The sequence below is a fragment of the Drosophila subpulchrella genome, chromosome 2L (assembly GCF_014743375.2).
Source record: "Drosophila subpulchrella strain 33 F10 #4 breed RU33 chromosome 2L, RU_Dsub_v1.1 Primary Assembly, whole genome shotgun sequence".
NCBI classification, from domain to species: domain Eukaryota; kingdom Metazoa; phylum Arthropoda; class Insecta; order Diptera; family Drosophilidae; genus Drosophila; species Drosophila subpulchrella.
Genome location: NC_050610.1, coordinates 14,020,909 through 14,045,384, shown reverse-complemented (window position 1 = coordinate 14,045,384; position 24,476 = coordinate 14,020,909). Strand labels below are relative to the sequence as shown.

The following is a 24,476-nucleotide window of genomic DNA, read 5'->3' as shown; positions in this document are numbered from 1 at the left end:
CATAAATGTTCCGGCATCAAATAGAATAAACCAGCAGCTAATTAAAACGTTTATGCTAATGAGGCGACACGCTGTCATGTTGGTGTCACGAGATGTCAGCCAAAAAGCTGGGAAAATCGGTGGAAAATAAGATGCTGACATGCCGGAGGTTGAATAAGCCAAAATCGAACTTAGTTTTCACTGATACATTTTACAATAAATTTGGGGAAAAAATGAAAAAATCTTTTAATAAAAAGAAAAATATTGTGGCCAGACTTCTTTAACATATTGATTTGTCCTTATAATTGTAAAATTTCCAACTCAATCATGGTTATCATTGAAAAATCGATAGGAAGCACCAATGGATTCATTCATAATGATTCGTCATTAGATTCGTGATTCATTTTCTTTTTGTACTCCATTTCATGACTCATAAAGTTTATATGAATACCAATAACCTGGGAATACCACTTTTGGATACGTTCCTTTACTTCTTAAATGATGTTCTAACCCACTGTACATGTTTTTATGTCTATTTCTATTTCTACTTTCAATATGCCTTATTCTTTTAATCTGTCTTGACGGTAGCCTTTAGCCATAAAACCGAAACCAAAACAAGTCAATTAGAGCCCAAAAATAGATGAAAAATTCGTTAGCAATCAGCTAAGCATGCACTTAAAGCAGGTGTTAGGCATTTTTCGTGCTAATCATTGGCTACAGTGGGTTAATCGTTGATTGTCGGAGGCGAACCCAAGGCCCAAGTAATGCCGCAACAATTATGTGGGCTTGTGGGTGGTTAACGTGACGCAAGTGCAACAATCGGTGGGTCAAGTCGAGACTCGATTCGATTCGATTCGATCCGACTCTCGACACGTATTTCTCGGTGCAATTTACGTCAGTTAGCGAAGAGGAAAAACTTTTGAGGTTTCCAAGTAATTTTCCGCTACGCCAAAGTTCACCGAAGTTATTAGCTTCGAAGCAGTTTTGTTTTTTTTTTTCGGATGACGAATTGAAAAACAAAAGCTAATCCCTGCTTGATAAGCATGGGTACCTTGTTAGATTGGCAAAGAGTGAAGTGAGTAAAATCGGGTATTCCTTGATGAACGCAAAAAGAGATAAAGAACATGGGAATGTGTTATACCAATTAGTTGCATAACATCCTTGTGGATTAGGGCAAAATATGAGTAATTAAGTGTTAGATTCATTAAAAATATGATAAATGCAAGTATTATTATTAAAAACCATAAGCAAATGTTGCATAAAAATGTATTTTACTTATTTTATTATTCGCAAAATAATATTAAAATACTAATAAATAGTACCAATGAAAGTAGAGTAGTTACAATTTGCTATACCATACATTGTCAAGAAGCCATTTGTTTGCTATTTAATTACCATCCAAATAAGTGACATTTTCGAAATAACTAGGCCACCTGGTTGGGGCTCAAGGCAAGTCAACTAAAGGTAAGAACCTCCCACACCCACTTAAGGGGAATTTGCATACGACATGAGTGGGGGCGTTTTCGATGGTAGGCGTACTTTTAAACCGCACCTAAGGAACCTTTTGGTAGCAATGCTAAAACGTTTTCTAACTAGGCCAAGCTGCTGTCACTATTCTACACGAAAAATCCTCGAATGCCTTGAGAGTGCATTGACTTAGGCAAGGTCCTTCGGCACACCCCTGACCACCCTCTGGTAAAACCTCAAAATGCTCACTAACCCCATTTCCCACAAATGAAAATAGTGTCAATTTTAGCTGAAAACGGCGAAAAGCGTTTACTTTAAACCAGCCGAAAATGACATACTCTTTTATTATCAAGAATTAACTTTGTCAAGAATATGATACTATTGAAATGATGTTGTCTTCTAAAGTTCAATTTAAGAAAGGTTCCGCGGAATAAATTATAGAGATATATATTATAATATAATAATAACCATATTATATTACCCAAAGTTAAAGAGCATACCAAAAAGGAAACCGCCATAAAGAAAGAGACGGCAAAGGCAATAGGGCCAGAGTCGAAATGGAAAGCGAAATTATGCCATCGCTCGGTTCAGTAAGTCCTTAAAGTACTGAAAATGTGGGACAACGCAAAGCTCATTGTGTGGGTGTGTGCGTGTCCCTATATATGTATGTATTGGTGTATTACTTTATTTTATTTATTCGTGTGTGGGTGTGACAGGACACTTTGCGTCAGCAGCAGCAGCAACAGACCGAAAAATAACAACAATGGCAGAATTGCGTAGTGGCAACTTGAACTGGGTAACTGGGTGTGTTCCAAGCTTATCGAGGGGGTGCTGAGCATCGGAGAAGAGAGGGTCGACTTATAGGGGAGAGAGAGACCCGAGGGCGGGTCCTGAAATCAATGAATGAAAGAACCAGCACACGCATGAGCAAGCGAAAGGAAGAGAGGGGGTCTGCACAATGGAAAAGCCAGGACCTGCAAATAGATATCCTAATATAGTTAGTGAAGTCTTGTAATCTAATCTTGAGAAAATATTGAAATTTTTAAAACTTGGAGGGCTATTCAAAGACGCAAAGCCAGGGGTGGTGGTGACGCAAATTTAATAAAGCCAAGTAATGGAAAAAATAATTTTATTAAAATGTTCCAGTATCCTAAAAAGTTTTCAACAAAGTTAAAACCAAATTGGCATTATCAAAGGTAACATAAATATAAAATTCAGTTTATATACAAAAAAGTTAGATTTTCAATCTGTTTTGTCAAAACTTAAATGGCAATATATCTCTAAATAAAATAAATTAGGGTAATAGTCCACCTTCTAGTCTTGCCACTATCCCCTGTTGACGCAAGTGCAACCAATTTGATTCCCCAGTGTAATCGAATCAATTTAAGCTTATTTAGGGCCATCAGACGGCCAGGGAGCAGAGGGCAAGCAAAGGACAAATGACGGAGCCGGAAAGCCGGGCCAAGTGCGGATGGCTTGGCAAGGAAATCAACTTCAACTTGCCGCAAGGACAGCCACTGAAACCGAAACTGAAATTTGTCAGACAGCTCGAACAATTAAAACAGGGCCCCGAGCTGTTGACCTGATTTCAGTATTTCTCCACATCGTGTCCCCCCAACGTTTTTATATTTTTATCATCTTTTTTTTCTCTTATTGCCATTTTGGCGGCAGACTTCGTGACGGCTGAAAATGCCACACACGCAAGGTTTTATGGGTCTCCGCTGTATTTTCTTGCTTTTTCGCCGTTTCGGTTGTTTTTCCTCGCTTTTTTTTGGCAACAAAGGAAAACCTGTACACTGCACTTGCCACAAGCAGCACAACAATCGAGCTTACCAGCGGGTCAGTGAACCCAGAGCCAAAGGAAAAAATTGCAACTGCAGCGACGACAACGGTAGCTGCGGCTGCAATTTATTTCATAATCATTGCACATGAGCACAACGGCAAGAAAATCACGTGAAACGGGCCCTGGGCTCTGTTATTTATATATGGGCATTTGGCCAGGCCTCTGGATCTGAATTGGTATCTGAATCCGAATCCGAAACTGACTTGACTTGGCCTAGACACAAGGAAAAGCCACTGCCGACAAATGGCAGGAAAATAAAAATACGGCGGATGCGAGAGTTACTTCAAAAGTCAGCTGAGATGGAAGTTGGTTGGAGTTTGGAAGTAACAAATGCTTTGGAAGATGAGATAAGATAGGTTTAAGGGCACAAAGAGAAAAGTATTTATGGCAGGCTAAGAAAGGGAGTGCAAATTAATGCGGGTTAAGATAGATTTGCCTTCATAGATAAATAGTTATGTTCAGAAAATAAATTTAAAAAAATAAGTTCATTAAAAAAATATTGTTGGCTCTATAACAATATTAGCACATCATAATAGCCCTTATTTTATTTCTCAGTAAAAGCCGTATAGAAATGATTTAATACAACTGAATTTCGATTTTTTGTTTTATTTAAAAAAAAAAAGGATTTACTTTTTTAAAAAGATGCTACGTCAAAAATGTTTTGTAAATATTGAAGCTGATTCAAAAGAAGATATATAATAAATGACAGAAAACAATTTTGATGGATTTCACTGATAGAAACTATCTAATTATAATATTTTAGATACCAAAGGTGTAAAAACAAACTTTGTCCTAGATTTATTTTAATTCTATTATTTTTCCTGTACAATATTTTTGAATAACACTTTGCAATAGGTAGGCAACCTGAATTCTATAAAACAAACCTCGCAGCCGACGAGTTATGTCCCTGGAGCCGCCAAACAAAGGCTGCCTCGTAACCGGGAGCCACTCGAAGCCGCCCAAAGCTTTGGCCCCAGTTTTTTCTGCTTTTTCAGCCATCCAACACCCAACTAGCCGACAACCCAACTCCCCAAAAGGGGCCACAAAACTTCCAGCGAATGTGTTATGTAAGCGCGCATTTCCAACATATTTGCTTGCCCAGTTTTCTTTGCTTGGCTGGCAGAAAAGCAAAAAAAAAAAAATAAAAAAGTTCGCATTGCAGCCCAGAAAAATGGCAAGCAGCAGAAAATTGGGAAAAATTGAAAATATGGGCAAAGTGCAGCGTAGCCAGGTTTTTTATTGTAATTTTTCCTTTGGTCGAGAACGATTTTGGGGCTGGTGAAATGAAACCATATGAATCATATGGAGATGTACGGAGAACTACAAGTGTTTACATTATCGCTGCTGTTATATGATTGCCATAGGTTGTTATTTGGACTGACGGTTTTGTTTTTCTGTTTGGATAACACGGCGGATGAAAGGGAGTCGATATTATTCATACGACGCGTTAGCCGGGGAAAATTGTCTAATACCGCTCAAATATCCATAAGCCCAAAAATAATTACACAACATTCGATCCCCGCCATATGGCAATATTTTTGAAAAAGCTAAAACAAATTATATAGCCCAGAGAAAACATTTTGTGGCTAATTTGCCACTTCTGGACACTTAATATGCATGTAAAACGCTTTCTATATGGCCATCACGAGCTAATGTTCGCATTTGGGCCTGGTCAATGAAATTTTTATGAAGACATCAGCAGCCGTGGCAGTTGCACTCGAATTATGGCTAATTACATGGCCAATTTAATAGACATTCCCATATGTCGCCTCGGGGACAGCTAATGGTCCCTAAAACGATAGCAAATGTCTGGAATAGGAATTCGAGACGGAAAACATGGCCAAGAACCGTGCTGTTATATAACGAAGTAATGTAAATTCTGACGCCCTCTGTCCGCACATCCCATCTATTGGGTTGAAAAACATGGATCCACAGGGGTTCTTGTTTACACTTGGCGAATTGCAACACACAAAAGTAAATTTTAGGTTGCTTTATAAACAATTTTTACGCCTTTGTTTTTTTTTTTGTAAGTATGGCAAGCATTATAATTTAAATACTGTAAGTAGGCTTATTTAAAAAAATACGTTAATTTTAATTATTTTTTTAAATTACTCCGGTTCAACCAATCAGCATACGATGGAAACAAGATTACTTGGGATTGAGTTTGGCAATCTATAAACAACATAATCTTTAAAAGCGTAGGCATGATAAGCTGACATATTAATGACTTTAATTAGAAAAGAAAAATACGAGAACATGTTTAGATTAATGTTAAAAAAAAACCCCTTATTTGGGCATGCGACATAAATTGTGCCTTAGAACAGGCGTTGACGGCATAAAATATTCATAATACACACAATATTTATATTTTCGCCGATAAGATAGCCGCAAAGTGGAAAGCATTAAAAGTCAGCTGATAAGCGACGGCCAATTTATTTTGATTTTGCAAAATGTGAGCATCGAGCATTGAATATTTCTTTTTCGGCAGCTATTGATAAGCGTTTAAAGTTTAAACTTCGGGGACTGTGTCACGAGCTATCAGTCGGACCTGGTCCGCTGACTAAAAATAGTTGCCAGCGCCAACAGTTGCTGACATTGGCTGAATTATAAATCTTGGCAATGGCCAACCTCAAAGCGTGTGACCAGATCGTACTCCTCCCACTTGATAGGCGGCTGTAGAGAAACTTCATCATCGACATACAGTAGATATCGACTGAATGTAACCGAAGTTATAAAACTAATTGCTTCTAATTCAAGTTAATCGATCATGAAACATGGCATCTACAGCTGGTCACACATCCCTTTTACAGTGTGACCATGCTATCAACAGAAAACATTTTTAAGCTAGAACTTTCTCAAACAAAGTTCAATGAACTTAATCTTCGTTTTGAGTATATACATTTTTATTTATTCTTATGAATCACAAACATTTCATAGGCACAAAAGATATAAGTTATATCTACTGTAGCTTCATCATCGATGTGCATTCGGCTATATTGAACTTATCGCTAGCTGGGGGAAACCGGTTCGATGCCATCATCATGGCATCATATATATTTTTTACTCACTTATATAAATATATTTTCAAGAGTACCTACATGGCATATTTTCGCCAATTTCTGCCAAAATGTATTTAAGCCATTTTTATGAGTCAGTCTCTCAGTCTCATTTAAGGCGGTGCGAATGTCCGCACACTTGTTGTGGCATTCCAGCGAACTCCAATGATATTCGAGAGCCGAGTTTTGGTTTGGGTTCGCGTTTCGATTCCAAGTTAGCCGCCAAAAGCGTCACGTGCTTTTCGAGTCGATTCGCTTTATCGCCGCTTTTCTGCTCGCTTTTTCAGCGCTCACTTTGTTTTTGTGATTTGCCTTTGTAAACAATGGGAGGCTTGTTTCTAAATATTTATAGCGTGTTCATTTGCGTGCCAGTGTCTGTGGACCCGTGCATTTTGTGTAATTCGGTATCGCTTATTATACAATACCATTTTAGGTTAGGCACGAGTTAACATTTTATACAATTTCGGCCAAGTCAGCCGGCGGCCGAGTTCATTTCTTTCGGTTCGGTTGGTTGGTTGGGTGGGCGTGTTCATGATTTGCTAACTCTCCTAACCGTCTAATACCGCCTTCTTATTGTGCGATCACGTTCGCCAAAATATCCATTGAGTGCGGAATATGGATGCGTAGGCAGACAAAGACCTGCTAATTGCATAGACACGCAGAATTAACAAAGCCGAACTTGCGATGCAGGAGTTTTGCGTCAATTGCAACTTTGTAATGGAATATTTTCCAAGAAACCCCCTCTAAGTACGTGGATAATAAAATAGTTAGCTATGATTACATTTGCATATATATATACTAGGTTTTAGGTGGTCGGTTTTCACACAAGAATGCTAAGATCATAATTTTATTTGCTTTTAAAAGGTTTTTTATGTACTAATTATCGAGTGGTCCTAATGTTGCTATGAGAATTTTACTTTCTTTTTTTATTTACCTGTGTACTTTAAAGAACTCGGATTTACAAGCGATGGGACCATTTAAATACCATTATTTATTATGTGGATAATATTCCGAAAAAATAAGTAATTAAATAATTACCAGCATTTTTATACTTAAAAACCAAATTATTTAAAACAGTATTTTTAAAAATGACTTTCCTCCTCCGCTTTAAAAAATCTAAGGATAGGTAATTGTTTTCCCTGTCCATAAATAGCACATTAAATTAACTATCTACATAGCTGTGCTGTGGGAATTTAAATTTATTTAGCAGAGGAAAGCAAAGCAGATGCTGAATAATTAGTGGCCATGACGGACACTTCCGGAAGCATCACAATTTGCATCCACAGCACGGCAAACAAAATACAAATTATTAATTAAAACAAATCTGCACCGAACCCGACCCACGCAGAAATAAATTGAATTGAATTATCCCGGTGGCGATATGCACAACTGGGGAAAAAACCAAATAATTGAATCACTTAGCGATCGAAAGCGCTTCAAATTGGCCAAGGGAAAATAAACAACAGACATAAAATATTCAAGCCATACCGAAAGAACCCCGGAGACATTGAATCGAAGCTCAAGAATTTTTCGCAAATCGCACAACCTGAATTCCGTTGATGGCTTCTCCAGGAATCGTTTCGCTTTCATTCTATTTGGTTCGGTCCGGTTTGGGTTCTGTTTTCAGTGTTCAGTTTTCATTTTTCATTTTTCAATTCAATTAAGCGTCGGCGGGCGGAGTTCAGCACACATTGCTTGAACCTGGCGTCTGGGACCTTTTTCATTCCTTTTTTTTTCTGCTCTGCGCGTAATTCACTTTATTCAAATATGTATAATAAAATAAACGCCTGTATGCAAAACACAATGGGCGAAAAAAAAGAGAACTACGCGGCCCATTGTCGAGGCGAACTGCTTTGATGCACAGGGAAAAATAATGCCAAGGAATCCAGGTCCTCATTAAGATCAACAGAATATGATAGGAACTGTTTTGCAGATCTAAAAGAACTTCAAGGTGTAGTAACTGTATTGAGGGTATAATCATTATTAAATTCTTTTAGAAAAATGAGGTACTAAAACTGCATTTAAGTTTATTAAATGTAATGTGTATCAATTAAGATCACATCAGTTTGGGTACTTTTTTCTGCGTGCTTATTACTGGTTTGCCTGGGGTCTGGTCGCAGATTCAGATACAAAAGACTGGGGCCGGATGTTTTCGAGCCAGTCCCCACCAACTGTGGCTTTTATGCGAATTGAACTTATCTCAATGAAGAGTGACAACGCGACCAGAGCGATGTGAACGTCTCTGGGGGCATTACTGGTGTTTAAGTATGGAAATTGTCGCAGCGGATAAATTGCCACACTGCGCTCTGGACACAAACTAAGGTTGTTATCAGCCCCCTAAAGTGGCCACCCACTCGAGAAGCCAGCGGATAAGTATAATTCAAAATAGATTCACAAGGGATCTGCAGTCAGCTTGCACTTAGTCAATTGTATGTAACAACGGATAAGAGCACAATGAACCATTTAATATAAAGTGAATTTGCATTTATAAGTAAGGCTGAGTGTTTCTATATATACCTTTAGTAACCCTTATCCGACTTTAGATATTTGAAGTTCATAAGATCATAAATCATAAAATCATAAGATCATATAGATCATACGATCATAAGATCATATATGTAGATCAAAGGATCATAAAATAAAATATTCTTACAAATAAATTCTACTAATCCAGTCATAATTTCTGAAATACCTAAATATTTATACTTTCATTTTTAATTTGTTAAGATAAAAGACAAAACTAATGAACCCAACTACTCTGATATTCAACTCTGGTTGTTCGGCAGCTATCCCCCTTTTGGCGAAGCCTAATTGAGTTACATTCGATATGCTTACATTTACAGCACGTCCTACCAGGCAAAAAACAACTGATAACCAGATCTGGTTATTGATTTACCGCTTATCCGGCACGGATAACGTTTACAACACGGCAACACGATGTCAGGCAAAATCAAGGTTATTTAATCAATGGGGGAAGTGTATAGATATTTACCCTGCGGCCAGTTATTAACTTATATCCAATAACCGTCAGATATCGGCAAACAGCTCTACGCGGACATCTGTTAAATATTTTATTTTCGCCCCTGCAGTTGTTGTCAACAATCGAGATCGGGCTCAATGAAATTACTTGCACAAATTAATGCCCCACAATTACCGAACGAGCCAACGACAAAGTCATATCCCAAGTCGAGCACAAATTGATTGTTTGGTATCTCGGGTATAACTACATATGCCCGCCATGTATCTGGATCTCTATATAGGATTTATATATATGTATGGAGCAGTGCGCTCATATCGCGCCGATTGCCTTTCATGTGCAGCGTTTTATACTTAATTTTATTTTAGTCTCGCTTTTTTATGTTCGAGTGTAGGAAATCCATCTGGTGGGCGTATTTTTGTTTCGCTCCTCTGTTCTGTCATTAACACATCGCGGCCAGTACTTGATTTAATAAATTTGATTAGGATTTATGAGCGTGTGGGCTTTCAGTTTCGCTAGCCTTCCATAAAATGAAGCGGTCCGATGTGTGAAGATTCCCTGATAAAACATCAGGTGATCATGTCCAATAACTGATATCACACGATTAAATGGATACAAAAATAGACAAAACTTGATCAAAATGAATCAATTACATAAGAACTGATCTACAGCGATCCTATCATTTTTTTAATAATTTTATTTATCTCGGATATATGACAAATAGTCTTATCCAATTTCAGTGCAGTAATTGGAGTTGGTATAAAATGCCGAGGTTTCGCTAAATCGCGTATAAATAAACAAACAGGTTTTTTTATAAGGAAAGCAACGTTAAGAAAAGTGTTTATAGACATTGCTATCTAATGAAAACCTCAACTTTAAAATGTTCTAAAGATTTTTTTAATTATATTTTGTGGACATCTGAGATTTATTTATTTTGGATTTTCTAAAACATCATTACTCGTTATTAACTTTATTAAACTATTTACTTAGGTATTAATGGATCATGTCCTATTTGCCTATTGCAAGACCTTCTGTTGTGTTAACTTCAGTAATATAATACAAACCTAGCTTAACATAATCGTCCGCTAAAGAGGACAGATTTCGAAATATTGTTGTCTGCTTAAAAGCAAGCAGAAACAATTAATTTTCAGGTAATTTAACATAAACCAGGTCCCATGACAACCCCAGCCAGATTTACGACCAACGAGCTGGCATTTTGTGCAACATTCTCGTGCCCACAAAAATAAACTCATAGCAAAGGTGAGAGCCAAGCGATTTTAGAGGGGCGATTTACCCGATTTGCCCGAAAAAAATATTGATTTTCTGCCCACCTTATATGCGTTGCCAAGGGTTGGAGGCACTGGGTTAGTTGGTTACTCTCAATAAAGTTCAGACCCTTTGACAGAGTTCAATGAACCAAGTGACTGACACTATTGTGAGACTTATAGACAGATACTTGTCGGTTGCACTTGGACAATAATCGAAGTGAATCACCAAATAAATCACGTTGTCGTCGGCTAGGCACGTACACATAATGCTGAATATGTGATATGGATGGATGTGCACGCGGAAAAAATTCCAATTTGCTAGGATCGATTGCCTAGAGGAGGTCTTTTGAAAATCATACCTTAACTCAAATATTTTATGTTTAGTGTTAAAAATATATGTAGTTTAGTTATTAAATGCTAAAAAATAAATATAGTCCAAATAAATGTATCATGATAAGTAAAATTATTTTCGTACTTTTCGTTTTATCTTAAAGAATCTCATTTTTTTCTGTGCCGTTTGGATAAACGGATAGATTTATGGATGGATGTGAGACTGGGTGCAAAGCGACGTTGACTTATTGAAATCGATTGATTCTGATTCCAGTCGGTCAGCTTTGGTTTTATTTTTTTCTGGCTGGCTCGCTTGCCGGATCTGTAAATTGCATGACTGCTTTTTTATGATTTTGTGAGGCAAATTTGAAAAGTCGTTTTGTATCGGTAAACTCACGTGAGCGAACGATTCGATGGGACCAGCTGACAGACAGTTTACCCAAATACAATTTGTCCATTGGCAGTCAAAAGTACTTAGATAAACATTCAATTTTCCAAAGGTATCTTACTAATATTTCACTATTTTTCCTATTTAATTGGTTTCTTTAGTGGGCCAATCTGCCTCAAAGATAAGATACTACACCCGACCGAAATTGAATTATTGGGCAATGTTTGCCAATTGCATTGGTTTTTCGTTGAATTTCAGCGAGCAAGGTTATAGTTATAAAGTAGGTAATTTGTATGGCCCAAAGCGCGATACTTATCGATTAGACAACTATTTTGAGTACAAACAAACAAAAAATTAATAACTCCAAAGGATATCCATTTAATAGTCGTAAATTGTCAAACCCCAAATCATTTTGTATATATTGATGAGTCACAGGAAGTAAGTAATAACAAATTCTTATTAAGAAAGACATAAAATATTTATCTGTGCTTGTATTCGGGAATTTACAGTCTAAAAAAAACCACACATTTATATGCAGCTACAGCTGTGTTCATTGAAATAGCAGTGCATACGACCTGCACGTGTTAAATCGAAAAACACTAATATAAACACAACATTGAGACAAAACTTAGATACAACAGTTTTAATTATTCATTTTTAAATAATTTAGCTGTTTTTTCCTGTTGGGTACTTCAATATTTTAGCAAATATGGATAATAACAAAAAAGAAAAACTGAATTATGGTGTTCATTGAAATAGCAGTCTTAAAAGAAAAATATGATAAAACTCAATATGGCTCATAAATAACTTAACCCTACTAAATATCGATTTGATTACGACCCAATATTTTGTTGTACAGCCTTTATTTGCTATTACAGGCTAACACCTACGTGGCATGGAGTCCACCAAGTCCTCGCAACGTTTGCGGGAAATCTGACCCCATTCCTCCTGCACAACTTGCCAAAGCTGCGGCTTAGAAGTCGCGGATTTCTTTGCAACATAACGCTTATGTCCCCCGATAAGTTCTCAATCGGATTTAAATCCGGGGACTATGCTGGACACGGCATTACTTCAATTTGTTTTTTGCTAAACCATTCCTTGGTCAATTTGCTGGAGTGTTTAGGATCATTGTCCTGCTAAAATGTCCATATTAAGGACATTTCATCATCAGTATATGACAGAATGACGTTTCTCAGTATATTTACGTAATCATGTTGGTTCATGATCCCATCGATCGAACCTACGGGGCCCACACTGCTGTATGAGAAACATGCCCATACCATGATTTTTAGGCCACCTGCCTAACGGTCTTGATCGTATGGTTTGGGTGGTACTCGGTGTTTGGTGGTCGACGAAAATACTATTATGAACCTGTTCCACCAAAAAACACCAGCTAAGACTCATCTGTCCAAAGGATAAATCGACCTTCTGAAAGTGGCTAGTTCAAGTGGCTTTTGGCAAACTTCAACCTATCTTTGGGGTGTCTTTTACCAAGTAATGGCTCCTTTCGTGGACTTCTAGCATCCAAATTTTCATCTTACAGACCTCGGAGAATAGTGCCATCACAGATCCCCAAGCTCAGATCCGCTTTTATAGTCCTACAGGATGCAAAAGGATAAGCTTTGCTGAAGCGCACGTTGCGTACGTCCTCTACAGTTGTGGTTTTCCCTATCGCATAACGTTTTTCGGGCTTCGGTTCATAGTTTATGTCATTGTAAACCATATTGGCTGGACATTTTAAGGGACACTGAATATATTGATACGATTTGCCCTCCTTTCTAAGCTCAATCATTTTTTCCTTTCTCCCTTGAAGCAATGAGGTCCTCTACCCACTACAGTTAATTTTTTTCCATAGTTTTAGTGTATTAAGGTTTAACTTATAATAATGGTCTTCATTAAACCCAATTTTCAGCAAAAAACAAACATTTTCAGGACTTTTCCTGGAAGAAAATCAAAAACTGCTATTTCAGTGAACAGCCAAAATGTTGTGCCCATGTGCAAAAATAAGAAAATAACCCACAAACAGACCAAATCTAATGGGGGTTTTGCTTGTTTTGTATCTCTATGATCCATTCCACAAAAAAAATGTACTAGCGATTAACTAACCAAAAGGACTATGCTATTATACCGTTATATAGTTTCGATTCTGACGCACTGCTATTTTAATGAACACAGCTGTATATGGACATCCCCATGTAATACTACGAAATTTATGAAGGCACATTAAATATCATAAATTTCAACGTAACTAGCGTGTAACAATAAAATAGCCACACTGAGCTATGAACTTAACATAATCCCCATAATAATTCCATAAATAACTAAACTTCTTTTCTTGCAGCATATTTAAGGCATAAATAAATAACGTTTTAAATTGGTAAGTTCTTTTCACCCACTATCAACTTGGTAAAAATGGTTTGCTTCCGTCATAAATTGTGCAAGGTTGAACGTAAAAAGAACGTCTATCTAATCAGTTACGTATAAAAGAGCACATGAAAGCCAAGACTGACGGAATTTTAAGGCTTATAAAATTTAGTGGGATTTCGGGAAAGGAAAAATTAGAATAAAATTTACGATGAATGTTTTGAATGAATCATTCGCAAAACTCATTTTATGATTGAAACCTTAGTCCATGTGAATTGCAAAATGTTATCGGCAACTAAATGAATCATAGGCAAAGAGAAGATACCGAAAAAAAAATAAAGTTTGAAATTCTCATAGAGAAAAGAGAGGGAGATAAAAAAAATATTACAAATAAAGAGAATTTTTACCTGTAAGTGTCTGCTGATGTTTTTCTTTTCCCTGCCCTTCCTTCGTTGGTTATTTTTACTTTTTTTATGTTCTTGTTCCGTTCTCTCTTTTTTCAGAATTGCTGCACTTGTTCTTCTTCTCCTTCTCCTTTCGTTGTTGTTTTTTATGCACTCGTTTTTTGTTTTGCTTGCCTCGTTCGTTTTATCGTGTTGTCACGTTTTCACTTTCACAGGTAAATTCTAAAAGAGCAGGATATATATTCTTTTTTACCCAATTTAATCTTCTGCCAGAGGGGGCGCGGCGCTGGGGAGGCGGTGGGGCGCTCTTTGGCCTTTACACACACACACGCACGCACAGAGCGGAAGAGTGAGAGAGCGAAAGGGAAGATCCGAAAATCCTTTATTTTATATACTTTTAGCGGATGAATTTCTTTCGACCTATATCCATATTCTTTGTTTATATATCTTATTTTATTTATTTCAACGGGAACCGAAACACAAGCAGCGCGGTCGAAAATTTATCGAGCAATAACAGAGAGAGCGTTCCGCGGGTTGCTTAAATAGATTTTCGTCTTCGAACCCCTCTCTCGAACAGCGCTCTCTAAGGTTTGACGAACAGTGGGATAAAACCGGTAAGATATTTTTGATTTACAATACAGAATAAATCTACACCTTCGTACATAATTTTGTAAATATAAGATGAACTCGAATTTGAATCTTTAAAAAATGAATTTTTTAATTAGAATCCGTTCTTGGGACAGATTGTTGACACAAATTATGATTATAAAGATCATATGAAAGTTAGATCCAGGGGGTTTACTCTGTTTAAACGCCTTGGGCATACACTATTGCTAATGGGTTAGTCGAGTAGTCGTTTTTTTTTGTTAGTACATTTCTAGCTGATTTTCTTAATCTCCTTGTATATAGGACATATTGATATTCTTTCGTGGATTTCCGAGTTGGTAGTAAATGGGATAGCCTTCCAATAATGCGCAGATTTATTTAAAAACCTCTGCAGGACTTAGTTCTTTTGATGAAGTGCAAAAAGTACGAATTTAAACGATAAGTTAAATAATTGTCGGGAGTACTAGTTAGGTAAAAATGTGCATATCATATGTCGGACCCACTTTCCTTAAACCATTGATCAGCAGAATAATTTGAAATTATCCCACTGTGCGACGTCTCAGGTTCGATGTCGAACCAGTGAGATTTAGGTAAGTTAGAGAGAATGTGGCAGTTTGAACCATAAAAAATACAAAATAATATAAACATCAAATATATTTATAACTTGTTATTTCCAAAACAAAAGACATTAGCAATGCAGCGTATTTAAAAGCTTGGAAATTTCTTCAAAAAACCCAAAGAATTTTTCGGGGTGACGATAGCCAGAGCGCCTAATACCGTTATAAAGTGGGGGAATAGAAGAATGGGGTACTGGGAGAGAGAGCAGCAAGTGCGCAAGTGTGTGTGGGGAAGAAGGTGGCCCCCTCTCGGAGTGCACTTAACGAAATAGTTTCACTTTGTGCTTTTGGTTCTTAACATTCGAGAACTTTCTTCAAGTAATTTTTAATTTTTGGCAATAATTTATTGCAAATGATCATTTTTAAATAAAATAAATGAATAATTGGTAGGTAAAATTTAAGTCGGAGAGGAGAATCTGCTGAATACTTTCTTACTCTCTTTTCCTTTCCATTTATTTACACTCTTTCTTCAATGCCCTTGTATGGGTTGTGATAATGAAAAATACGAATGCTAATTTTGCCGGTTTAATTTATGTTAAAACCGTCTGGTAATGTCTATAAATTTGTTGACCAAACAAACACCTTTTGACAGCAGCAGCTCTTTTTTACTTATTATAAATAGATACTAAATTTAAGCAAAATAAAATGAGAAAATTGCAAAATATTTCACACGTGGTTTTTTTGTATTGCAACTTCACGCAACAGAAATTCCCGCACACACACTCATGAGCATTAAAAAATAAACGGAACACGTCGCATAGCACAACAACAACAACCCTCTCTCCCTCTTTTCTATTCTCCCATTTGTCTCTCTCACACTCCATTTGAGTCTGTGTGCGTAAATAAAAAAAAGACAACGAATATGTTGTTAATTTTACTACTCCGCTTAGCACTTTATTGAAATGCGCAAATTGGCGACACAAATATCGATTTATTGAATATAAACATTTGTATCCGACTCGCTTTTAGGCCTGACAAATAGGAGTGTTTATTTTTGGCAATTGGATTAGGATTTTGATTTGGCATTTGGGTGCGTGTGTGTGTGTGTGACGAGCCTTCTAATGCTTCCGAGAAAAAGAAGAGCACAATTTGGTGGCCTAATTTCTCGCACAGCCCTCGTTTTCGAACTTAAATAACTTTCGCATTTATTAACCTTTTCGCGATGATTGGCGCCTTTATTGATAATTTCACAATATGTTTATTTACTTTCGAGCATTTGGATTGTGCACTTTTTTTTGCCGCGGATTCAAGAAGAAGCATTTGCAGTGTTTATAAATGCAGGGGAATTTAGGGATGGAAGTCTGAAGCTCATGCTATCGATAAGTCGATTGCATTTTCGGAATTCTCAACACTAGTGGCGGGACTTTCAAATTTCAATATTTGCATTTAACAAAAGAAATCGGGAGTGGGTATGGAACTTTATGTTATGTTATTAATGGGTATGGAATTTTATGTTATGTTATTAATTTATACCGAGACTATAAGTGGAGTGTACTTTAAAATAAATTAGCGGACCCATTTTTTATGGGCTTGATTTCAGGCTGGCACACTGTTAATCATATTTTGAACACATTTCCTTCCCTTAAGTTGGTGATTCGTTCATTGTGACATGTGCTCTGCGAGTGGACGATATTCACCAAAGTGTGAGGAGCTGATTTTGCACATGCATTTTTGAAATTCTTTTAGATCTCGTAAAGAGTCAAATGAAAAGAGTTCATATTTCAATAGAGATTTATATTCCTAACATTTATATATCTTAATTTATCGAAAAGGACCTGAAAATGGCGAGAAAACCCAAAAATAAAAAAAGGAACCCGTTCCAAAATGAAAATATATAAGGATTGTGCCCTCGCTATGGTGGAGGGTGCACTCGCTATGTTGCCAACCTATGTGTTAAACTAGAGTTGCCAGATTTGGTCAAGAAGAATCATGATTGGAGTAGCCAACTGCATTTAAAAAAGACCGCGAATAATAATTTTATTCTGCATTATGGCCTGTTTTCTGATCCTCACGATATAACAAATATATTTAGCACTTGGTACTGGACTGGCATTAACGATACGGTAAAAAGGGAGGGTACATATCTTTGGTCGCCGGTAGGCTAGTTCCTTATATAAATTTCCTAACACTTGGAAAAAGATTATTTAAAACTTGTATGCCTATATTTTATATTGCAACTTTTAGTTCCTTAAAGTTTTAAATAAATTGTAGGGGCAGTTTTTGGTGGAAGCAATCAATGCTTTCTTTTTTTAATGTAATTTGTTCTTTTCCGGATATAAATAAGCAGTCCCATCAATATTCATTACCCAACTGAATTTATTTAAGCTTTAATCAGTGGTGCGATTTTTGTGTTAAACAAATAAGAGTATTCGGTATAAAAACGAATGCTCAGTGCATTAAGAACATTCGTTTTAACAGGTGATAAGTGTTTAAAATGCTAAAATTGGCATTCGCTGTGATATGTGGGCTTCTTGCTTGGAACTCCTGTGAAGTTTTGGCAGAAACTGAATCCTTTTGCCCTCTAAAAGACCCTCCCAACCAATGTGGGGGATTCTGCCTTAGTGTTTTAACCCCGGTCCTCAATCGCTTGACCATACCCCACGATCAGAGGAATCCCAGTGATAAAGGCAAATCCAATGAGGTCCTAGTAAGGCAGTACACGATGGAGAGTCAACTGGCTGCCTTGCAAGAAAAACAAACCACCTTTGAGAACTCCCTGGATAACCAACAAAAATATTTGGATAGCAACCAGCAGAACTTGACTGAGAAACTGGAAGATTTGGAAAGCCAACTGTCAGCCCTGCAAGAAACACTATTTAGAGTTCAAACTAAAATTAAATATCTGGGATTCGAGCAAATCGGCTCAAAATACTTCTATATTGAAAAGGTAACCGAGAAGAATTGGTCCTCTGCCTCAAAATCTTGTCGCAATATGGGAGGTCACCTGGCGGACATAAAGGACCAAGAGGAACTAACGGCCATTCAGGCGAATCTCAAGAAGGACACTCATTACTGGCTGGGAATCAATGACTTGGGCCGTAAGGACGAATACTTGTCTATGGCCACCGGAAAGCCTGCTCCTTTTCTGAAATGGTCATCTGGTCGTCTAACTCGATTGGAAACTTCCAACTGCGTATTCCTATATAATGGCGAAATGTACGACTATCCGTGTAACTATACTTTCCGCTTCATTTGCCAGACGGAGGAGGAAAATGAGTAAAACATATATAAATTAGGAATGTGTTAAAAGAAATTCCCGTTGAAAAATTTAAATTTTATGTATATCCACAAAAATATAATAAATCTTAACGCATGCTGTAACACTTACGTTTTTTTATTCAATTCATCAGCGCTTCATTAGCTTATCTCGATGGCCCGTTTTATGGTTACTAAATATACACCCATCTCACTTTTTAGTGCACTTTTAATCAAACAAAATACGCACAAAAAAGTGAAATTTCCTTGATTCCTCGATCTTTCTAGTAGCACAAAAGCTATTTGTTTAAACAATTATTAGCAGTCGTTTTAAATGCGAGCAGTGAGAGAGGAGAGGCCAAGAAAATCCGTCATATACTTTGGTTGTTTGTTCGCTTTCGGACTTTTTCACACATCGTCCATTGAGTTACAGAGAACCGCAGCTCGACTCAAAGTGAAAATGATCAAAATTTAATGTGCCGTCCGCTCTGGATCCGCAGTCATTCGTGTCGCCGGCTTCTTACGGAGCAGATCGGAAGTTTCGGTTACGGATTGCGGACTATATAGTATATACTGCGGGCGCAAGGATTACGCGATTAGGATACGCGATGAGGCAGCTGCTAGTTTACGCGTTGATCAGCGGACTGTTTTACTTTTCCGAAGGTAAACTCCGTTGGAATGTGAAGTGTTCTGAGTAAAAGCAATTGTCTTTGCTTTTAATATCAATTTTCGGGATTTTAAGCCTTAATAAATGTACAAATTTTAAACAAATTTACTCAAAAATGAAAAACATTTAACAAAAATATTTTAAAAAACATTTCTAATGCTTACGATTTCATTAACTTTTTATTCAATTAAAGTAAAACTGTTCTAAAATAAATGAGAAAATAAAATAAAATTTTCAAATATAATTTTAGTTTTAACTGAATAATATTACCCGAAAAAAATGTCTTGAATACTGTTTATTTTAATTTAAAATTAAAGTAGAAACGTTTATTTTAATTATATAATGTTTCCCAAAAAAAAACTGACATAATATTGCTTTATGAAATTATATGAAATTAAATTGGAAACGTCTTTATCAAAATAAAATCAAATCTTTAAATATTTGCAAATTAAGAAAGCCATAATTTAACATAACATAAAAAAAATTGAATCAAATATTTAAATATCTAAAAATTAAGAAGGCCAAAACTATTAAGCTGAATAAAATATTTCTGAAATTCTTTGTGCTCTTCACCTTGTTAATTTGCCTACTTCTTCTCTTTTCGCACTCTGATTTCCCCTTTTCCGGACTGACTCACCAAAGGCAAACCCTGCCCCGAAAAGACACGCCCCCACAAAACCCGCTGCGACGCCTTCTACAAGTGCCGGGAACTGCCCTCCAACTCGCATGTTTGGATTCCGGTGAAATGCAACGAAGGACTGGTCTACGAGTCCAGTCTGGGCAGCTGCGTCCTGCCCGGCGAGGATTGGGAGTGCCTCACACCCAGTGAAATGAGCTCCACTCAATCTCCTCCAAAGCAAGATGCGGACATTTTGATAGTCAACGACATGGATGAGGCGGGTTTACTGCTGAGCGAGTCCAGCCACAAAGACGATGGCACCGTGGAAATTGTCCTTGATTCCACTCTAAGTAGCGAGGAGGATCAGGAGGTGGCCAAGAGGAAACCCACTTCGGATGAGGACATGTCCACCAGTCACAACTTCGACTCCAGCGGCGATGGCGAACTGGTGGAGCTGGATTCTCCGACTGCTTTGAAACCTGAGAATCGCGAGGAGGTCACCCCCAGCGATGTGGAGCACCGAACAGAAGTGGAAAAACTAAAAACAGAACTCAATCAGGTGGCTGGCATTAGTGAAATTGCCAAACCAGGATCACCCATCGATCCCAATCTCACAGCTCATCTGCAGAGATTATCCCAACTGATTGATGGACTGCAGCAGACATACCAAAAAACAGACAAGCCCCAGGCGGAAATGCGTCCGGATCAGTTGAATGCCTTCTTGGCTCACTTTGATATCAAGAATCGCTATGAGATGATGAACCCCATGGATCAGACCTCTCAGAGCACCACCATTGCAACTACTAGTACCACAGAGGCACCCAAAACCACGCCAAAACTACCAGAACCACATTCGAATAAGACCCGCCTGCAGGAGCACCTAAGTCACCATCGCCTGGAACCGGAAACCAAACTGATGCTGAGCAATGCCCTGCCCTATTCCTCGCATGGAACCACTGGTCAGGGCTATGCCAACTCCCAGATAGTGGTGAATCGTCCCGAGGGCTCTGTGATGTTTGCCCTGCCCTCCGGTTTCGGAATGAGTCAGGAACAGGGTGGGGGTGCCTACTCCAACCGTCATCCCGTTCAGAGTCACGAGTACAGCGACCATGAGCCCAAGATATCAGAGGATACCCTGAAGACTGTTCTGGAGCTATCCAAGCAAATGATAGCAGCCCAAAACTTGCCCAAAGTGCTGCCTAATCCGGGCTTCAATGGAGCCTACTATCAACCGATTCTGCAGCCTCTTTTTGTGTCCCCCCAAGGCAACCCCTTCCAGCAATACTATGGCATGCCACCTCCTCTGACACCCAACTATAACTATATGCAGCACAAGAAGCATTCATCTGGGGGAGGAAGTTCCTCCAACAATGGCTATAACAAACCTAGCACTACCATCATTCACAACAATGTGATACCCGTGCACTTATCCAGCACCAGTTCGGGTGAAAAGGAGGTATTGGATACATATGGCAATAGCTTGGGGGTATATCCCAGTATGGATAAGCATGTGACCGCCAGTCAAGCCAATGGAGTAGAGTATATGACCACGGGAAGACCTATTTCGGTTACCCCTACACCAAGTACCTACTCCTCACAGTATGGATCCCAGTCCCCGTTCGCCAGCGATTATACCCTGACCACTCCCCGACCCTTCGAGCATCAACCCTCAACCGCCACAGTGGCCACCTACTACACTCCAAGTCCCCATTTGGGTGAGCACAATGCCAATAGGGTGTACCAACCCACAGAATCCTATCCCACAATGAATATGCCAAGACCCATGGATCTGTTTCCGGGACAAATCGATGCGGATAGGGTGAACATTCGGCCCAATTCGCAGAAAATCGAAAGTATGGAGATGGATGAAGATATGATTAAGGCGAACTATCAGAGTGGCTCTGGAAATGGGAATGGGAATGATAATGGGAACACTCTTCCTCACGTACTGACCTACAGCAGCGACATGAGCCAGCAATTAGCACCTGGCAATGGCTATCTGGAGCAGAGTTATAGCCATCAGCAACATCAGCAGCATCAGCAGCACCACCATCATCCATATATGCCCAGGCCCACGATGAGCAGTAGTATTTATAGCGATTCGGATGGCAATATGGAGATGAGCATGTTTACCAGTGGTCCAAATATAAATCCCTTCAAGGGGGATAGCCTAAAGTACCCGGGTAGTGCAAGCACCCCAGCCAATGGTCAGTTGGTAAACTTCAATGGCAATTTCATCAGCCTAGATGTCTTCCAGAAATCCATACTCCCACTGATGACCAAGTCACCTTCTGCCCTAAATGAACTGGGCAATGTAGAGGTCATCACCTGTCAGGCGGGTGTTAGGCAACCGAATATAACGGATTGCACGCGATATTTCGTTTGCAGCAAAAAGGATGGCAAGGTCCTTTCGTACTCCTGTCCACCCTACACGGGTTTCAATAAGCAAACTCGGATCTGCGATGCCCCCACATATGCCCAGTGTAGTAATGTGCTGCCTGCCTTCGGTGGCTATACCATAGATAGCAATAGACGCCTCCAGATGGAGGCCATCAAGATGCTGAGTGAGGCCAAGAGAAGGCAGGAGGCTGCCCTGAAGGCCCAGAGTATAGCCAATCTGCTCCAGCAATATGGTAGCACTCAGCAGGCAGCACCAACTGGAATCTCGTCGAACATAGAAGCGGATCCCTTGGACTCCTATGTGGTAAACCTGCCGGATATAAGTTTGGCCACCACCACCACCACCACCAGCAGACCCACCATCATCCAAAGCAACAATGGTTTGATTGGTGGTTCCTCGGGTTCCTCGGCAAAGAAGAGGAAGTACTACTGCAAGGAGGGCGACAAAATCCCCGATCAGACCTCCATATCCAGCTACTTTGTGTGCTACAAGAATGCCCAGGGCCAGATGAAGGGCCACAAGATGAGCTGCTCCAAGAGCCTGCTCTTCTGCCCCAAAACCCTAATGTGCACACTCGCCTCAAAATGTACGGACTAATCATCTGCGGTCTAAATTGTTGAGAATTTTTCCACATTTGCCACCTTAAGTTACTTGTCTAGGCGCTAAGTTATTTATTCTAGTTTTAGTTGAGACCGAAACGAGACCTATTAAACTTTTGAAAACCCCATAAAAATGGTATATGTGTATTTGTTTTCTTTTTTGGGAAAGTTTGTCGGCTTGTTCTAGACCGAGTAAGACCTTGCCCTTCCGGTTTCTGGGCTTCAGCTTGAAAAACTGACCTTCTGGAATGGCCCTCCGAACGTGATTTATGCCAGGCGGTCACTAAAAGTCAGGAGCGGAGCTGGGAATATGAGGGTGTATTGGTGAAAAAAGTTTCTTTTTCCCTTAGATTTGATAAGATAATTTTAATTACCAAAAATTATTTCCCTATCCTATCTTTACCTAACTGTGAAGTAATTAGTTTGTAATGTCCATAACGCGTTTAAAGCATTAAATTAAAGACCTTGGCTTTTTTATGATGACTTTAGTACGCCTACTCACGGAAAAACCTGTTAGGAAAGTGTCCTGAACCAAATTGCAACACTTAAATAATATAATATTTATTATACGGAATGAGGAGTTATAAAACAGTCAACAGTTCCCACAGCACATATATTAAAAAACATTTACATTTCTTACCCATTGAGTTGATTCCGCCCCTGTTTTTGGTCACTGACCAAGGTAGCTAAAAAGATTTTCACTTTTTTAATGTCTCCATGAAGCTTTTACTTGTTTATGTTTTTAGTGCGCTGCCCAATTGGTCATTATTACATGAAACAGTTGACATTTACGCTCGTGCATTTAAGATCTAGTTTAATTATATACTCACAAATGTGGCATAAAAAATGAGTGCAAATGTACTGGGCAAATATGTTATTGCTGACCGGTTTATAATGGTTGGTAGTACTACAAATTTGCATATATTAAGGTATTAATAAGTGTTAACGAACTTTATTATAGTAAATTAAACATTGACTTTAACTTTTTGACGTTTAGCTTTTTTTAAATATAAAAAATAATGCTAGGGGTGTAACTTTGATATTATTTAGGCTTTTCTACTGAGTAGAAAAATGTTTGCTTCAGGGGGATACTAAGAAAAAAGAAAAAAATTTGGTTGCATCGGCCGGGAATCGAACCCGAGCCGCCCGCGTGGCAGGCGAGCATTCTACCACTGAACCACCAATGCTTGCGTGATTTGCGTCAAAATGCAAATATATGATTCGGCGACTAAGACAACTTCACCCATGTGTGCTGTGTCTAAAAATAGCCCTCATCTGAAAAAAACTAAAATCCACCAACTGTTCTAACTAAAACAGACCTTTATCTGGATAATCACTTTATTTTTAACAATAAACATTAAAAACAGTGTATTTCTGATTTAATCTTAGTATTAGTAAGTTATATACTTTTATAATTTTTGGTATAGATAAGTTGTCTTCTCTATATATTAGTAGAGAAAATGGAATTACTTCTGAAAATACTTAAGAGTGATTAATTCTTAAAAAAGTATTTACAAATCATACATTCAATTTCTGTAAGATAATTTTAAATTTGATAATATTAAAGAGAAATGGTTCTCTACCATAAAGTTTCGATAAAGTCTCGGCAAAAAAATACTTTAGGTTTAACCTTGGGGTCGGAGACTTTTCTTTTCAGACTTTCTTCTGATTCTTGCATTTCACTTTCATCTCTGCC

General features: G+C 38.2%; 3 protein-coding genes and 1 non-coding gene across 8 annotated transcripts in view; 2 read left to right on the top strand and 2 right to left on the bottom strand.

Annotated features, from left to right (window-relative positions):
- LOC119548778 (GTPase-activating protein skywalker) overlaps positions 1-14,572 on the bottom strand; it is a 43,475-nt gene extending 28,903 nt beyond the window's left edge. For 3 of the 5 annotated variants that reach the window (XM_037856330.1, XM_037856331.1, XM_037856333.1), the window contains exon 1: positions 14,080-14,572. The gene's annotated coding sequence lies outside the window, so the exon portion shown is untranslated. The remainder of the gene's footprint in view (positions 1-14,079) is intronic. The other 2 variants (XM_037856335.1, XM_037856339.1) reach the window with 2 other exon arrangements.
- Positions 14,573-17,733: 3,161 nt separating this feature from the next.
- Positions 17,734-18,519, top strand: LOC119546298 (accessory gland protein Acp29AB-like). Its single transcript, XM_037852486.1, has one exon. It carries the CDS (start codon positions 17,734-17,736, stop codon positions 18,517-18,519), a length of 786 nt encoding a protein of 261 aa, XP_037708414.1.
- A 472-nt stretch (positions 18,520-18,991) lies between these two features.
- Positions 18,992-22,778, top strand: LOC119547493. The gene is made up of 2 exons (XM_037854383.1): positions 18,992-19,157; positions 19,804-22,778. Exons 1-2 carry the CDS (start codon positions 19,103-19,105, stop codon positions 22,776-22,778), a joined length of 3,030 nt encoding a protein of 1,009 aa, XP_037710311.1. The 5' UTR covers positions 18,992-19,102.
- Positions 22,779-23,896: 1,118 nt separating this feature from the next.
- Trnag-gcc lies at positions 23,897-23,967 on the bottom strand. Its single transcript has one exon. It is a non-coding gene; the product is annotated as a tRNA-Gly (tRNA).
- Positions 23,968-24,476: the final 509 nt, after the last annotated feature.

Excerpts from the sequence above, each read along its gene's own strand:
- LOC119546298 (XM_037852486.1), top strand. The coding sequence starts at position 17,734 with ATGCTAAAATTGGCATTCGCTGTGATATGTGGGCTTCTTGCTTGGAAC.
- LOC119547493 (XM_037854383.1), top strand. The coding sequence starts at position 19,103 with ATGAGGCAGCTGCTAGTTTACGCGTTGATCAGCGGACTGTTTTACTTT. Across the intron at positions 19,158-19,803 it reads ACTGTTTTACTTTTCCGAAG|GCAAACCCTGCCCCGAAAAG; the intron begins GTAAACTCCGTT and ends GACTCACCAAAG.